This window comes from Rattus norvegicus, chromosome 1, assembly GCF_036323735.1.
Source record: "Rattus norvegicus strain BN/NHsdMcwi chromosome 1, GRCr8, whole genome shotgun sequence".
Lineage (NCBI taxonomy): Eukaryota > Metazoa > Chordata > Mammalia > Rodentia > Muridae > Rattus > Rattus norvegicus.
Genome location: NC_086019.1, coordinates 108,084,246 through 108,101,461, shown reverse-complemented (window position 1 = coordinate 108,101,461; position 17,216 = coordinate 108,084,246). Strand labels below are relative to the sequence as shown.

The window sequence follows — 17,216 nt, the reverse complement described above, 5'->3', positions numbered from 1 at the left end:
GTGGGGGCCACAGGTTGATGTTGGTGCCTTCCTCCATTGCTCTCCATTTTAGTCTTTGAGACAGGGTCTCTTACTGAGCCTGGAGCTTGCTAATCTGCCTAAAATTGAGTAGTCAGCAAGCAAGCTCTACTGCTTCTTCCTATGGCTACTCCCAACCCCCATCTCCCCATTCCAGGTCCCTGTGCCTGGATTTCTTTTTAAATCATGGGTTCCGGGAACTAACCTCATGGTTTCACAGCCAGCACTTTACCCACGAAGCCACCTCCTCAGCTCTGTTACAATTATCCATAATCTGTCACACTGTCACGAGGAGTTGATTTTCCCAAAGCACCCGAAAAGAATCCAGTTAGAGGAGGAATCATTTCTTACTTTCTCTCTTCTACCAGGGATCTAGGAACGAGATGTGGCAGAATAACTCTGAGTTTACCGAGACCACATACGCAGTACACCTCCTGATAGTACTGAGAGTCCACTTGGGAGGAGGGACAAACCATTCCCAAGCTGTGGGGTCCTTGTCCGCAAAACAGAAGAGAGTGTTTGCCTTGGGAAAGGGGCACGGAGTCGTGAGTCATTTTAAAGTTTTGTATGGGTGACTCGGGGCCCCTGTGAAAATGTCTGAGTCACTTGCCATTGTCTAAGCATAGATGGAAGCCCAAAACCCTGACTAAGTTTTTTTCTCTAAATCACATGGCCCATTATGCCCAAGACGCTCTATGAACACACTGTCCATCCCCTCGAACAATGTGACCACAAGACAGAGTAGCCATTGAAAATTGGTCCTGTGGCTATTGGTAAAACACCACTGGGCAGCTGGCCATCAGGCCTCAGGGCACCTTACTGACTAAACTGGTCATGAGGCTTAATTCCCACTGTTTAGCTATGAGGGAAAAGGACCTCCCTTCTGCCCCCAGAACCGTAAGCAGCCATCAGGAAGCCTAGGCAAGAGGCCTGAGACTTGCTGATTTCTGACCTGAGCTGGGCCATCAGATTGGGCAGCTGCATCCCGCCACCTCAGGCATATAAAGGAGGCCTTCTGTCGGTTCAGTCTGGATCAGAACCTTCAGTTGGGTTGCCGTTTTAGGGATGGTGTGCCTGTGACTAAAATGTGGACGTTGTTTCGGTGAACAACCCTGCAAGTCATTTGCTCGGGTGACACTGTTCAGCGTTTACTCACATTCCCAAGTCAGTGACCCAGAGAACTGCTGTGCAGGGGCCTTCTTCAGTGTGACAGCTGCCTGTCTGTCCACTTGGGAAGCAGGTAGATGGAGCACAAGCTCAGGACGAGGCAGACAAGAGCCACAGCCTGATGTCGGGTTGTCAAAATAAGCAGTGCCACATAGTCCTTGCCCAATATAGCCCAGACCCTGTACACGGCAGCTGTGCTATCTCACTTAATCCTTACAGCCTATAAGCATCACCATTAAAGAAAGCATGTGATTCATCAGTACCAAGTAATATGCCCAAAACTTGGATTTGAATCCAGATCTGCCCGCCAATAAAGCCTGAATTACTGCACAGAGATATTTCCAACTGATGGTCAGTCTTGCCCTTAGCTTCCGCATGCAAACCATGCCAACTGTTTCACCTTTGTCCAGTTTCTGTGTCTCATATTAGGTGACATAAGGGGTATACGGGGTGCTGCTCGATGAGCCGGCATCGAGCAAATGTTCTGTGAACGAGCCTTTCCCAGAGGCAAGGCTGAATTGAGAAATGACAGTTTCTGACGCTCAGCCAACATCTTGTTGGGCAGTTTGGGTTTGTACACACCGGCTTCGGGAGACTGACAGGGGTCTGAGTAAAGCCCCTAGTGAAGCTGTAGCCCTCACATCTCGTAAGTAAATGAAAATGGGCAGGGGGGCTGGCGCTTCAAATCGTGGTCGGAGAGAAAGTGTGAAAAGCAAGATGTAAAATCCAGCCAATTATCAAAGCTGGACTTTGGGCTGTAACTCCCCCTGCCTCCCCTTTGAGGTATGTGGGTGATCACATGTGCTCGGTACTTGAAGCTTTTCCATGTGCATAGAGCTGTGTGTGTGTGTGTGTGTGTGTGTGTGTGTGTGTGTGTGTGTGTAGATGTAGGCATGTTTATACAAAGAGGTATCCACACTGAACGATGGCCCAAATAAGCCCCTGACTCTACCTTTAAAGTATCTCTAGAGAATTAACCCAGGGGTTGGGCAGTGATATGCAAACTGTAAACATTCTTGCATGTTGGCAGATAACCACAACGTGAGTTCGCCTCCAAGAACTGAGACAAGGAGGTAAGGGAGCACCACGACGGCAGGGAAACACGCTAATCAAATCCACAATCAGCTCTGATGGCGAGGCAAGCATTCTAATCCAAACACAGCGGTGCAAAGCTGCAACAGGTTGTGAGCTTGGAGCCGGGCTCTTCCCGGGGGGCCTCACCCACGCTTTCTTTTTAAACGTCTAAAAACTCTCACACAGGATTTCAATCACTTCTAATTTTTTTTTTTTTAAAGAAATAAGTTGCAGGCTGAACATGAGCTCCTAAAAACAGGAAATATCAAAGCATTATGTGAATCATCTCTTCCCTCTGCAACTGCTTCTTAAACAAAAAAAAAGGCTAACCTGGCCCTCAGATAGACCAAGAGTTCTCTGCCTGAAGACTGGTCAGAGACTTGCGCTCTAACACAGAGTGTGTGTGTGTATTTACCCGTGGTCACAGTTCACAGCGTATGAACAGATATGATAAATGGTGCCTCTCAGAGAGGTCCAGGTGGCGCAGTAGCAGAAAGGGGGTCAGAAGGACCTGACTGAGACAGCAGGTTCTGCTGGAGGTTGAGAACTGCTGGCTTGTAGGAGGCTCCAGGAGAGGGGGCAAAGGCTGACTGCCCCTAACAGCTATTGGCTTGCAAGTCATTGATGGTGGGGAAGATCATTCATGGGACTCGGATAACTAATAACTCACCAGGTCAATGGAACTGCTGGGTAAGAAACTAGGAATGGCACATGCCTTTGATCCCAGCACTACGCATGCAGAGGCAGGTGGATCACTGTGAGTTGGAGGCCATCCTGGTCTACAGGGTGAGTGAGAGACCCTGTATCAAAAGACAAAACTGGGAATGCTTTGTCCCATAACTACCATGATAAACACCCTGAAAACCATGCTAATGACAGTCATTGTTGTTGCTTCCCAAGGGCCAGTTGAACCAGGTCCTGTAGGAGATGCCACCGATTCCCCAGTTTCTCACCGCCACCTCCGGCAGGTACCCTCCAACAGACGCCAAAGTGAGCACTACTGCCAAGCCTCTGTTCTTTCTCATACGCTGACTTAAAATGGAAAACACTCAATCTGGAACATTCAGGAGGAAGCATCCACATGGGCACCACTCAGGGTAGCTCAACCGCCTCTCCTTTGTTCTCCTCCTTCTGTCTCCTCCCTACTGGGCACTCTTGTCCACTGCTGAGGCCCAGACCATCTCCTTCCTCCCCTGTGAGCCCCTGGTCTTCTCCGGCCCTTGAGCTACTCGCTAGCCTTCTTCCTTCCAGCACCTCCACTCTTCAGTTCCTCCAGCTCTTCCAGTGTTGCCCTCTGCTGGAAACAGAAGTCATGCCTTTGCACTGGAATCAATCATGCCCAAGATCCAGACCAGCTCTGCTGCAGCGTGAGAGACGGTGCTGGAGAGTGGGCATGGTCACTGGTCCAGCACTTGACTGAGCTGGGATCCCTGCTTTGCCGTGCTGGACAACGTGAATCCGTGGTGACGTCTGTGGCCATACCTCAAGGTCTATAACTGACCAGCAGCTGCTGTGTCTCCCCCGGTCCAGCACCATGGTTAAGGGGTTCCGGTGCAAATGCTACAACCTCTGTTGCTTGAGCGGCCACTGAACTTTGATTTCTTCATGTGTGAAATGGGGATCACACTCATCTCGTCAGATTGTTAAGAGACTGAAAGAGAGTTGTTTTATGCAAAGTACCCAGAACAATTCCTGGCACCTGGGACGTACAAGGCAAGGGTGCCTTCTTTACTTTAGGACATCTTAGGATGTGGGCACATACACCACACCTATTCTAAGTGTTCCTGTGCGGACCAATGAGAACCTAACACCCCAGGTATTCCACAGCTCACCCCACCTCCACCATCCTCCCACAGAGCCCAATACTCTGTGCCAGGCAGAGTCAGAGAGCTGTAAATGCTTGTGAACAGGTTGATGTCTTCCTAGAGCCCAACCTTTTCTTGCTTAAAGAATACTTTTTCTTAATATGCACAATTCCTGTGCCCATTTTTGCAGATGGAAGCACTGAGGCCCAGGACAGTAGTTAGTTAATAGGTCAGACAGAAGGTACTACTGATAGCCAAAGCTTTAAGACCTGGGCTGTTAGTCACCGTCAGCCCAACCAGCCTCCTGCCCAAAATCCCCCAAATAAAACAGAGGCAACGGCTCCAAGATATCATTTGCTACTGAGTTCATCATTTCCTGAGCGTCTTGTGATGATAAACATTAAGTTTGGGACCAGGAAATTACCAGGTGCTAAGTCAGCCACAGTCCTCAAGCCATAATCGAGGGACTTTTCTGGAAGGTGAATGTGCACTGTCTGTCACCATGGGGATACCCTGTTCAAAGAAGGTGAAATCCTTTTTGCCAAAGCCCCTTTGATGTCAGGGTGGGGCTCTGGGTGCCTGTTACATAGAAGAGCTCCTAGGAGACTCAGGGGCTGGTAAGGAGGGGCCAGTTGGGAAGCCGGGACTGTCCACTGGAAGGCGGCCAGTTTCCTGAGCCACCCATCCAAACCACCCTCGTGATGCAGAGGGCCCATGGAGAGCAAGAGAGGTGGAATGTGGGGTAGTGGGGACAGAAGGGAAATGGTGCCTCCAGGGACTAGGGCCAAATTAGCCCCTCATGGCCATGTCCAAAAGTGAAAAAAAATTTTGTTTTTAATAGAGAGAGTGGTGAATCACCTTCTCAGAGCCTGCTCACTGTAATCCTCGGTGCCACTGCTCCTTGACTGAAGGGTCAAATGGGCAATAGCAGGCCGTGAATGAGTCCAGCATCTGCCTTCCGTTCATTCCTACATTCTTCCTCATCAGGCCCGAGGGCATGTGTCACATTCTCAGTTGCTGTTCCAAAACACCACCCACTTCACCCCCCACCGACACGGAAGGCACCCTGGTGCTCACCCTCTTTTCAGAGCCCTCTGGACAAGTCCTGTAGCTCTAAGAAAAAGAACAGAACACACATCCCAGCAGAGCCAGGACCCAGGAGCACTGGAGGAAATCTTGCCTTCCTCCCACACACCATCAGTCAGGGCTGTCAGCTTCCAAAAATGTTTAGCAAGTGCAGCACCAAGAGGGACATGCTGTCGGGCGGGTGTGGGAGCTTGTGTGGGGAAGGGGCCTTCTCTGGCTCTGAGCTCCAACGGTCTGTCTCTAAGCAGCTTCTAGATCCCAGCTCCTCCGCCGGAAGGTTAGGAATGTATTGAGCATTAGCCTCTGATCAGAGAACGCTACAGAGAAGTAGATGCCCAAAAGGTCATCTGGTCTGTTGCTCTCCTCCCCATGCCCCACCCCCATCCCATACCAACTCCAGACTGCCTCCCCTTCTGGATTCCCGATTCTCCTCTCCTGACTGGGACAGCCACACCAGTCAGGTCAGCCTGTCCCTAAAAGTCCCTGCTGACTGGCAGCCAAGAAAATACAGCATGGCCCTGCTCCCTCCTGCCAGAAGAGGGGGGAAGGCAGCAGGGAAGGCAGGAGTCCAAGAGAAACTGATTGGCCCTTCAGGATTTCCTTAAAAGAGATTGCACGGCCAGGGCCTGTCACCCAGCCCAGTAGGGGGATGCCTGCTCTGCCAGGAAAGGTAGAAGTCACCATTTCTCTTTCAGCCATTCTCTCACCCACACACCATCACCTCCGTAATCACCAGAGCCACCAACACTGGCAGCATAGACTACCCAAGAAGGAGGGGCTTAGATTCGGCAGCCATTCTGAGACAGCCAAGCCACTCCAGTCACCAGGAGTCTGTAGCAGCTAGCACTCGGCAGCACCTGGTCAGAATCCCTTCCCCCTAAAGATGGGGCAGAAACCAGTCATCTCCAAGCTAGGAGGAGGGTAACTTCAGGGCAATCACTCAGTTCCCTTGTCCTGGATCTCACAGCTGGCAGGTGATATCCAATTCATCAAGGCACCAGACCACTCCTTCTCCGAGTTACAACCCGAGGCACTGCTATAGACACACATCACAGCAGCAGATACCACTCCTTGGGGCCAAGCTCTCAGCATTGATGGCCCTAGCATTTCCGATGCCAGCATTCGGTTTTTGAAAGCATCTCTAAACCTGCTCCAATCCCATAAAAGCAGCTGGCTGCCAGAACCCCTTAGCTTTGCAGAGCTCCTCAGGAGAACCTCTGGCACCCTGGCCAGCTAAGTCCCTCCTGGCCACACCCACTGACCAATGTATCCTTCTAATCTGCCAGCATAAGGGGTATGCGTCCTCTCTCCAATCACATTATGGTAGCCTCTCCTCAAGGCAGCCGTACCCCTCCCTCATGAAGGATCCTCCATCACTCCCACCATGTAATAGTGCCCCAGCACACAGCACTGCTCACCTGGGTATCGAACCCGTTCTCCAGAGAGCTGCTCTTCCGCAACGGGAGCCCCTCCCCCGTCGGCTCCTGCAGCCCCTGCGATTTCAGGGGGATTTGGCTAGTGTAGGCCGTCTTGCTCACCTCTACCTTGCTTCCCAACTTAAGATAGCAGGGTTGAGGACCAGTCCGGGCCGGGGGGACGTGCAGGATGGGCGCGGCGCTATGCACCGGTTTGGGCAGTCCCGATTTCATTTTGGAGGCTACCAGGATGGCCGGCATCTTCTCCCTGGGCTTTGGCTTTCCCAGCACGTCCCTGGCAGCGGCGGCGGAGGCGACCGCTAAAGGCAGCGCGGGCAGCCGAGCAGGCGCCGGGCCTCGGCCCGCGAGGCGCCCACCAACAGTGGAAGAAAAAACAAAAAAAACCCAAAAAACAAAATCCCCGGGTCGGGGAATTGGGGAAATCCAGTGAGTGCGCCTGCCGGGTGGCGGGCTAGTCACTGCCCTCAGCAGGTCCCACCTGCGCGGATGTCGCAGCGGGAGGGCTGCTCAGAAGCTCTGGGCTCTCGCGGAAGGCTGCCTCTGGCAATTCTTCTCCTGGGAAACTGAGGCGTGGACGCCCATATTAACTTGTCATTGCGTCTCCGAAGTGAGAAGGCTCCTTAGGAAGAGACACAGGCTACGGGGACGCACACGTCGCGCTCTGGAGCCTGCCGGTGTGAATCTTCGAGCAAAAGAGCGGAGGATGGGGAAACGGAGGGCACACGGAGCCCAAGATGTCTCAACCGCGAGGCGGCTGTCACTCTGAAAACGCGCCGCAGTGTCACCCGCGCCTAGGCAGACTCGGGGCGATCTCCGCAGACAGGTCTGTCTGGGCGTGACAGTCGATCACCGATGCTCACAAGCCCCTCGAACACCAAGCACGTGAGCTCCCGCGGCTCTGGCCATGCTCCGTGCGCTCCAGCGCAGCACGGCGGTGGTGGCAGGGCGCGGGCACCGGGATGCGCAGCTGGCCAGGCTGGCTGCGCTGCGCTAAGCAGAGCTCCCGGGAAGGCAGCGCGGGCTGCAGGGTTGGACGCAGGGGAGGACCGGCTGCGGCGCGCGCTGACAGCCCGGGCCGTTCCCGGGCGCCCATTGGTTCGCGGCGGACCAATCCGCGGTCGCGACTCGCACTGCAAGGGGGCGTGGCCTCAACTCCGCGGGGCCGCCGCCGAAACTCTGGGGCCGCGCTTGGCCGCAAGTACAAAGCGAGCTGGTGGCCGCTCTGCGGCATGGCCCCGGCGCGCGCCTCCCCGCGGGCCGCCACCCCCGCGTCCCGGGAGCGGCCTTTGAAAACGCCGTTGGGTTGCAGATTCCCGCCTCCCTCCACCCTCTGGCATGTGTCGGGGAAATCGGTTTCTCTTTTTCAAATCGCTCGGGTAATCTCAACGGTTTTGCGGGTTCCGGAGGCACGCCCCAGCCTCTCTGCACCTCCAACGGGATTGACAGGGCGGGTCTCCTTGTCCCCTGCTTGAAGGACACTCCAGCCATTTCTTCTTTCCGGGTGGGCTCAGGGGCGTTCCAACAGCTTCCTCTGCGACATTCAAAGGTTGCACGTTGCACTTAAGTATTTGAAGTATTTATAGGCTAATACAATGGCCGGGGAAGCTTCGCGCCCAAAGACAACTCCTCCTTGCCACCTACCACAGACTGTAATTAGAGTGGCTTGGTGACCCGGGCAGGCTGAGGCTAAACCCGCCCTGGTTTCATGCAGGCCTGCCTGGCAGGCTGCGCCTGGGACGTGCCAAGCTCACAGGTTCCTCCGCTTGGAATCGCTGGAGGATCTCTTCCTCTCTGACTCCCGGTCTGAGAGCTGAAGGGAAATAAGATTGTCCAGACAGGTTGCCTCGGGACTGATCTTCAAGGAGGCCCACCCCAGAGAGCAGTTTGGATTTGAGTTGGGAAGTTTTACCATCTTTACAGACCTTCCAGTGTCTCATGCAAATCAAGTGGAGGTTTGAATACATTTCCCTAAAAGCACCGTCCAGCTAAATGAGATAGTGTCTGGAAGTATAGGGACCAGGAAAAAAATGTATTATTAATGTTTCCACCCAGTATGTCCCACTGTCATCTCTTTAAGCCACTTTTCTGGGTCTAGGATGGATGTTCTTACTTTATTCTTGCCCTATTTCCTGATCTACAACATCCACAGGGTTGACTTTCAATCATCCTAATGCAATAGATTTATCACTCTCAAACATACCGGGCAAAACTCTAAGGTGGCCAGGAATGGTGGTGTAAGCCTATAATTTCTGCTACTTCAGGGGCTGAAGTAGGAGGCTCCCCGCTTGAGGATACTTTAATGAGCTTCTTTGTCCAAATAAAAGTAAAATAGGGTTGGAGATGTAGCTCGGTGGTGGACAGTTTGCTTGCTTCACATGTGCCAGAATCTGGTTTCAGTGCTCACTACTGTAAGTAAGCACCCGATCCTCGACTGGTTTTAGACAGTGGAGCCTTTGGGAAGTAGTAAATGACCGAGGAGCCCTCGTGATGGGACCGATGCCATGTTAGAGGAGATAGGAAGAAGATAGACAGTTGCCTTCTGATAGTGCAATAGCAGCCTTTCTGAATCCACAGAAACCACAAACCTCAACAAGAATCTGACCATGGCTACAGCCTGATCTCAGATCTCCAGCCTCTAGGCCTGGGGGAAATAGTCATTTGTTGTTAAAGCTGTCCTGTCCACAGCAGTTTGCATTAGTGGCTTAAGCCAAGAACCCAGACCAAGATGAAAGTTCAGTTTTAAAATAACCCCTGAAGTGTTTTTTTTTTTTCAGGTCCTTTCTACCTTAGCTGGGGATGGGGTTCGGGGTTGGGGTACACACATAGCCTGTTTTAGCTTTTAGGCCTCCTCTCTGAAATCAAATCACAAGTTTGTCCCTGACATGGTATACATTACCCTGGTCCAGCTGGACGATCTCCTATGCTAGTGTCTTGCTTTATTTAACGTATTTATTGTTTCAAGCATTCTCTCCTAAAGGAATAAATGTTTGGAAGAGCCATATTTTGACTTTCATGAGATTCTGTCAGAAGTGAGCAGAACGCTGTGGACTGAAAAGCTACCCAGATTGTTACCAAATGAATGAGTGGTGAGGTTGCCTTTTAGTAGGAATTACTATGAAAAGGGGTTGTGGTACTTTCCTCCTTGAACTCTGGTTCTCACGGCATCATGAAGAGCTGTAGAAAGGCATTACCATCATCAGTTATTAGGGATTGTGGGACAATTCCCAAATATTCTCAGGGCTCGGGTGCAGAGGATGTCTAAGGTCTAGTCCCCAGAGCATCACAGAAAACCTATAACTTTTTTTTTTTTAATATATACTCTACCATTCTCATCCTACTGACTGAAAATTCCCTGAGGGTATGGGGGGGTGGGCAATCTATGTTTTAAACGATGCTCAGTGAAGGGGTTTTGATGTGTACTAAAGCTGAGAAGTCTAGCCAAATGAAGTTTGCATTCACCACACTTCCAGGACCTCCTAAACCTTCATATACATAAGAACTGCAAACTCCAATTCAATAGGTCTCCTAAAGGCTGAACTCCCTGGCGATGGATGCCTCTGCTGGGAGTCTGGAGCTCTACACTGTAAGCTGTAAGGTTAGGCCACTGTCAACAGAGGTGTGACAGCTCAAGGCCTAACTGAAGTTAAGTGGCTTTCAGGGTGCATCCAACGAGCAGCCCAGTCCACTGGTAAAGTGTGATGCAGTCACAGACATGAAACTGGTGATGGCCACAATGTGTGTTTGCCTTTAAGTTAAAAAAAAAAAAAAAACAAAAAACGTTCCCAGTTAAAATTGGCATCAAAGCCATTTGGGTGTGTGTGGGTGGGGAGGGGGAGAGGTTCTGAGAGTGTCAAATATGTACAAGTATCATAAACAGTACATTCTTTGCTCTGAATTAAAAGCACGTATAGGCTAAGGGAACCACTCAGTACGTAAAGTGTCCTACAAGCACAAGGACCTAAGTTCCCTCTCATGTTGAAACAAAAATGTGGGTGTTTCACACACATCTGCACATGCTTGTGTACTTCCACACTCCAAACCACTCATAATATTATTCCAAATTATCGTCTGGTAAACAAAGGCACACCCTCTTCGCATTAACTCTAGGTTATCCACGGAAGTCTGCCATGGCACACATCTTCCTTGAACTTCCAAATGTCTTTCTCCTCATGGCTTTAATACTTTTTTTTAAGCTGTTCTTCCCTGAACAGTTTCACCTCCCCTTTTCCCTCTTTTCACTTTTCCCACTTAAACTAAAATCGGTAGCATCCAAACTAGACGAGGGAGAAAGATAGCGAATGGGAAGCAAAATGAGATAATTGCAACATTTCCTATTTAAATAAGATTGCGGCCCACGACAAAAATACTCTTGTCGGTGTACTGCTTCTATGTGGATACTGTGTTAATGAAAAAAAAGTAATTTTAAATCAGTGTCTGTTAGCAAGCACTGGTAGCTGACAGAGTCAGCAGTTCAGAGAACAGCAAAGCTGTTCTGCAAAGAATGTTTCATGATTTTTAAAGAACATTTGTCCGTTCTTATTACGTGCCGTATAGCTGAAGAGGGAAATCTAAAACAGGCTCTGTTGTAAACGCAACGTCCGCAATGCTTCTTTCTCTGTCCTCTGACTCTAAACTCTCAAATCATCCAACTCTCGGCAATAGGCCTATTTGAAACTTTACCACCAAAGCTCAGAGGACCACTGGAGTTTGGATGTCCCCTGGGGTCAGGAGCCATCCTCCAATCAGGAAGCAGCAACTGGACCCCCTCCCTCTATGATCCTCGCCGTCAGCCACTGTTAGCTAAGTGGGGATGGGGCTTCAGCGATGACCTGTGAATGACCAGCCCCATCAACCCATCCTTCATGCCTTACAGACTCCATCTGCCTGACCTCCCAAGAAGACAGTCCTTTAAAGAGCCAAAAACATGTTAAACTCCAGCCTGTCATGGGGAAAATGCAAGAGTCCGCTGCCCCTGCAGACCCTCAGTTAGAGAGGAGGAAGAAAACCCTGCAAGTCTCTAAAAGGTTACACAAAGTAAAACATTTCATGAGTCTATGTGGGACACAAACACACACACACACACACACACACACACACACACACACACACACACACACAGAGAGAGAGAGAGAGAGAGAGAGAGAGAGAGAGAGAATAAGTTTATTCAGGAACGTGTGCTTGCCCCTAGTTCCCTAGTTTCTAAGGCATAAAGTGTCAATTTAGGACACATACCCAGAGATGTTACAAATACTCTCGGTAGTAACTGAGGTAAGAGCTCATCCTAGACTGTGGGAGACCCAGAACTTCAGAAACCCTGCCTATCTACAGTTAGACAGCACTGTCCTCCGAGCCAAATAACTGTCACCTTTGTAAGACCAGCTGTATCTGTTTGCAAATGATCATCGAAGCTGGGCTTGTTAACTCTTAGCAGACTCAGTGAAGGAAGTGGTGTAGGGTGGGTCATTGGACCTTCACCTGAGCGTCCAGCCATGCCTCCCAGTCTGTCGTCTGCAATTTTCTAGTTTTGCATTCGGTCTCAGGGACTCTGGGGAGGGGGTGGAATATATGAGCTTGAGAAGACTAGGGGCAGAGAAGAAGCGCTGTCTGCCTAACCATGTACTGGGTGTAGAAGTTCCAGTCGTGGCTGCTTCAAGTTCTCAATGCTCCTGCCCATAACCACTCACCCATGTTCCCTAAGTAAGATTAATAAAGTCACTGGCTCCCCAGGATGAACTCTGGTGGGATTGATCCATTTTTCTTTTACCTTAGGACATTACAAAGAGGGTGTAGACATTGCTTAATGGCCTCCTCCCTCCCCTGGGGAGAGAATTCTTGCAAGATCCATTGCCCCTACCCAAAGGACTTCTCGTCTCTTGTGTCCTTTCAGCAAGGGGTCTGATTACAAATCAGTGCACACCACAGTATCTGAGAGCACTGGGGTTCCCCCAACTGCCTGTGTTGGCATTGTGTGAACATGAGGCCCTGACTAAAAGTCAAACATCTAGGAAAACACTGGTTGATCAGCTGCTCAGTGATTAACCCAGAGATCAGCCATTTTAACACTATGTCCTAGACTCTGGGTATAGGACGACAGGGCTGTTGTCCTTTTGCCCGAGAACTGCTTTCTCACAAATGAAGAGCAGGGAGAGCTGCCCGTCAACCTAGTAAGGGAAACAAACTGGGAAACAGAAGCTGCGTAAAGTAAACCATGATGAACTGGGCACAAGGGAAGGCCATCTAGTCATGGGGTTATCAGATGTGCCCATTAGTATTCTAACAACAATAATAAAAAAGTAACAGACATATTTTTTGTTTGTTTCCTACCTTAAGAGATCTCGGTCTGTCTCCTGTCTTGCCATGTCTAGGAAGGTGTTTGTTTGTTTTCTTTGCCTCTTGCTTCATTCTACAGAGAACTTCTACAAAGCCCACATTCAATGAAAACAGTGGCAAAAGGCAAACAAGAATTAGTATAATCACCATGGAAAACATAGCTTACTAAAAACATAGGCTGTGGCTACTTTGGCCTCTTGTAGGTGGGAGAAGGCTGTCTAAATAAGTCACACCAGTGGGAACACGAAACCACACATTGCTTCCTCCCGGATGCCAGCACTGGTGAACCACAAGGGTATGAGACGTCACGTTCCCTGGATCAGGGCTTCTCAAGAGCAAGCCTCTGGGTGCATGGCTTTAGTGACTGCTGAGTGTCTTGTCATTAGACAAGTGATTGGACATCTGAAGAGAGACCCCGAATGCAGGGGTCACCGTTGTCTTGTGAATCCTGAGTAAGAACAATTCTGTTCTCTGACATTTCATATGAGGAGCCTGCGGGGATAGAGTAAACCAGAGCAAAGTTGCAGACTCCCGATCAAAGTGGCAAAGAAGTGTTTCCCAGCATTCTGTCACTGTGACAAATACTTGACGTAAAGCAACTTAAAGGCAAAGGTTGTTCCAGCCCATGGTTTTGAATGTTTCTATCAGTGGTATCTTGGCCCTGTTGCTTCGGGTTTAGGGTTTAGCACAGATCATCATCACTTAAAGTATGGAGGACCAAAGCTGGTCACAGTGGCCAAGAAGCAATGACAGAGAGGAGGCTAATGTCCCAGCATCTTCAGTGACCCCACCTTTGAAAGTCTGTGCCCTGTCAGTAGTGACACAGGCTGGAGATGAAGCCCGCAGCTCACATTCTTTGTCCTGTACCACCAAGTGATGCCCTGAACTGAGCTGCTGTTACTCTTGAGTGACCAGATTTTTTCCTTCGATCTTGGGGGAACTCTAACCCATATACATGTAAATGCCTTAAGGAAAACTATTATTCTGTAAGCTAATTTAAAACAAATTAAAGAGAACTATAAACAAAGATCCATATGTGGAATCTGGCATTGTTTAGGAGCAGAAGGGTAAGAACAGAGGAAAAGAAACAAACCCAAGAACAGCTTGCTTCTGATGGGAACGGGAATTCTGGATCAGGGATGCCAGGAGATGAACCTGGGCTTGCTCCCCACCCACCCGGTCCCCATTCCTGAGGTGAAGCAATCCAGAGTCAAGTTTCCGGTTTGGCTTGGCGAAGGGGCAGGGATGAGGGACAAGTGGCAACTGTGTGAGGGGACAATGAGGTAAAGTGGGCAATGGCTGAGACTGCATTCAAAGGCTGCTCAGGAAGCACAGGTGAAGAAGGGAGAGTCTAATTGGTCCAGATCTAGGGTGATCCCACCTACAAGCTTTTTGAGTTTTAATTTCACATGTGCTTTTTAATAGTCACTCTTATTGATAAGGGAAAAAACAATATAATCAATTGAGAGACCTAATTAAATCAGTATCAAACTGCTTTGATATTATTGTTGTTGGTCTTTTTTTGTTTTGTTGTTGTTGTTTTGTTGACATAGGGTCTCACGTAGCCCAGGTTGGCTTTGAACTCAACAAATAGGTGAGGGTCATCTTGAACTTCTGATTTTTCTGCCTCCACCCCCAAGGTATGGATAGCCGGGGTGCATCATCCCTACCAGTTTTCATGTGACACTGGGGACCCAACCCAAAGCTTCATGCATACTAGGTAAGCACCCTACCAAGTGAGCTATGCCCCTAACCTTCAAGCTGGCCTTTCAGCAAGTTGCTCCTACTTTTATACTGCCCATTCTTCCCATACATGAGTCTGTATAACCAGAGTGGCCCCATTAGTGATGCTGATATTAATAAGAACTATAATTTGTGACCCTGTTCTTTACTCCATGCCTGGGACCACAGTCAGCACTGTACACATATTATCTCTGATTTTCCCACCACCTTTGAGGGATGAATGGTTATTGCTCTTTTCCCTTTGTAGAAGAGTAAACAGGCCCAGAGATGGTCTAGCATTTCCCCTGAGATACCACAGCTGGCTGAGTCGATTGAGAGCAACCCAACTGCTCGAACTCTGAACACCAGGCAGTGTACTACAGAAGCATAACCATGGGGGTATCGACATTAAAGGCAAGCCCACACTGCCCTGCTCCTAATGTGTCCCCTGTGGCACTCCCTTACATGGAACATGTCCCATAGCACCCTGCAGCTGAAAAAGTACACTAGGAGTTCAAGTAACTACCCAGGTTGTAAGGACAGAGTCCTTATTATTTTTAAATTTGATTTCATTTTATGTGTCTGGGTGGTTTTGCTTGCATGTATGTCTATGTACTGCCTGTGTGTTTGATGCTCATAGAAACCTGAAGAAGTTGTCAGATTCCACGAAATTTATGAGCCACTAGGTGGATGCGGGGGATTGAACTGCAGTCCTCTGAAAAGATAGCCAGTGCTCTTAACTCCCGAGCTATTATTCCAGTCTAAGGGCAGAAATCTTAAAGGTAAGGCAAGGAATGAGCACCAGTCCCTGAGAGATGCTTAGTCTCTGAAACAGAGCCTCTTGCTACTGTTCAATGAGGGGTAAAGATAAGTTGGACCGGGTTCTTTAAATATGAAGCCCAACAGTCACTGGGAGAGTGTTAAAGGAATAGGCCCTATGTCCTTCCAGCATGCCTGAATTCTGACTCTGGGCTACATTTGAAACAAGACCACAAGTGACTTGGGATCAGCTGCTCCTTGTTCTCAGTGTGAAGCCTTGGCCATACATTATAGTCCTTGTGGTGGTTTGCGTATGCCTAGCCCAAGGACTGGCACTATTTGGAGATGTGGCCTTCTTGGTGTAGGTGTGGCCTTGTTGGAATAGTGTCACTGTGAGTGTGGGCTTTAAGACCCTCATCCCGGCTGCCTAGAAGTCTCCTAGCAGCCTTCAGATGAAGATGTAGAACTCTCAGCTCCTCCTGTGCCATGCCTGCCTGGATGCTGCCATGCTCCCACCTTGATGATAATGGACTGAACTCCTAAACCTGTGAGCCAGCCCCAATTAAATGCTGTCCTTATAAGAGCTGCCCTTGGTTGTAATACTTCTTCACATCAGTAAAACCTTAATAAGACAGACCTCCTGGAAGTTAAATATTGAAATAAAGAACGAAAGAAAGAAGAAAGAATGAACGAAAGAAGAAAGAAAGAAAGAAAGAAAGAAAGAAAGAAAGAAAGGAAGGAAGGAAGGAAGAAAGAAAAAAGAAAGAGAGAAAGAAAGAAATAGGTTGCCAGGTACCACCATCTATAAAGGAAGCTGGCCACTCTGTACTGTGGCCCAGGCATTGTCATGACAATAAAGTCTTCCAGGTGTAGACAAACTGGAAAGGGCTGCTGTAAAAGTGGTTGATGAATCAGAGACATAGCTCAAGGGTTGAGTACTTGCTAACAAACACAAGTCCCAGGTTCAGTTTCCAGTACCATCAAAGGCAAAACAAAATGGAGGCCATAATTGGTGGGAGTGGGGGCATGAGTGTGATCCAAGTACACTGTATGCTTGTGATGGCTTATATTGATTGACAATTTGATGGGCTCTAGAATCATCTTGGAGACAGGCCTCTGGGCATGTACATGAAGGATTTTCTAGACTAGATTAGTTGAAATAGAAAGACCTACCCTAAATGTGGGTTGCGCCATTGCACAGGCTGAAGCTCCAGACTGCATTAGAAGGAGACAGTGAACTGAACACCAACATCCATCTCTCTCTTTCCTTCCTGACCTCAGATTCAATGTGTCCAGCTGCCACACTCTTGTTCCCGTGCCTTCCCTGAGGGAGGGACTGTGCTCCCTTGAACTCTGAGCCAAAGAAAACTCCTCCCCTTTAAGTTTTTTTTTTTTTTTTTTTTTTTGGTCAGGTCAAAGAAAACTTCTCCCCTTTAAGTTGCTTTCTGTCGGGCATTTGTCACAGCAAAAGTAACATGAATGAAAATGTCACCAAGAAATCCATCATTCTGTGCAATTAATATACGCTATTAAAAAGGAGAAAGATGCTACAAAGGCTTTATTCTCATGACATTTCACAGCGGGGGGTGGTGGTATTGAAAGCAGTAGCTGGATAATTTTAATTAGTGTTAAAAAGCCAACCTGGAAAGCCCCAGGGTTTCTGTTACTTCCTAATGAGATCTGCTTCCAGACAGAAGACACAGCCGGAAGTTGCCTGTGCAACTGAGGGCAGCCACTGTGGCACCATGCAGCCTGTGGTTGCTGTGTTTTCACTGCTCACGAGGTAGCAGGTTCCCCTCCTCCTCCTCCTCCTCTTCCT

At 49.2% G+C, this 17,216-nt stretch overlaps 1 protein-coding gene across 8 annotated transcripts in view; it reads right to left on the bottom strand.

Moving 5' to 3' along the window:
• Positions 1-17,216, bottom strand: part of Nav2 (neuron navigator 2) — a 658,579-nt gene that overhangs the window by 357,085 nt on the left and 284,278 nt on the right. For 4 of the 8 annotated variants that reach the window (XM_017588741.3, XM_063278000.1, XM_063278035.1 and 1 more), the window contains exon 1: positions 6,569-7,631. The exons of 2 other annotated variants lie outside the window; for them this stretch is intronic. In XM_017588741.3, coding sequence (XP_017444230.1) covers positions 6,569-6,826 — 258 coding nt within the window. In that variant the 5' untranslated portion in view covers positions 6,827-7,631. Of the gene's footprint in view, positions 1-6,568; positions 7,634-17,216 lie in introns of those variants that run through there. 2 more of the 8 variants (XR_010060052.1, NM_138529.1) reach the window with 2 other exon arrangements.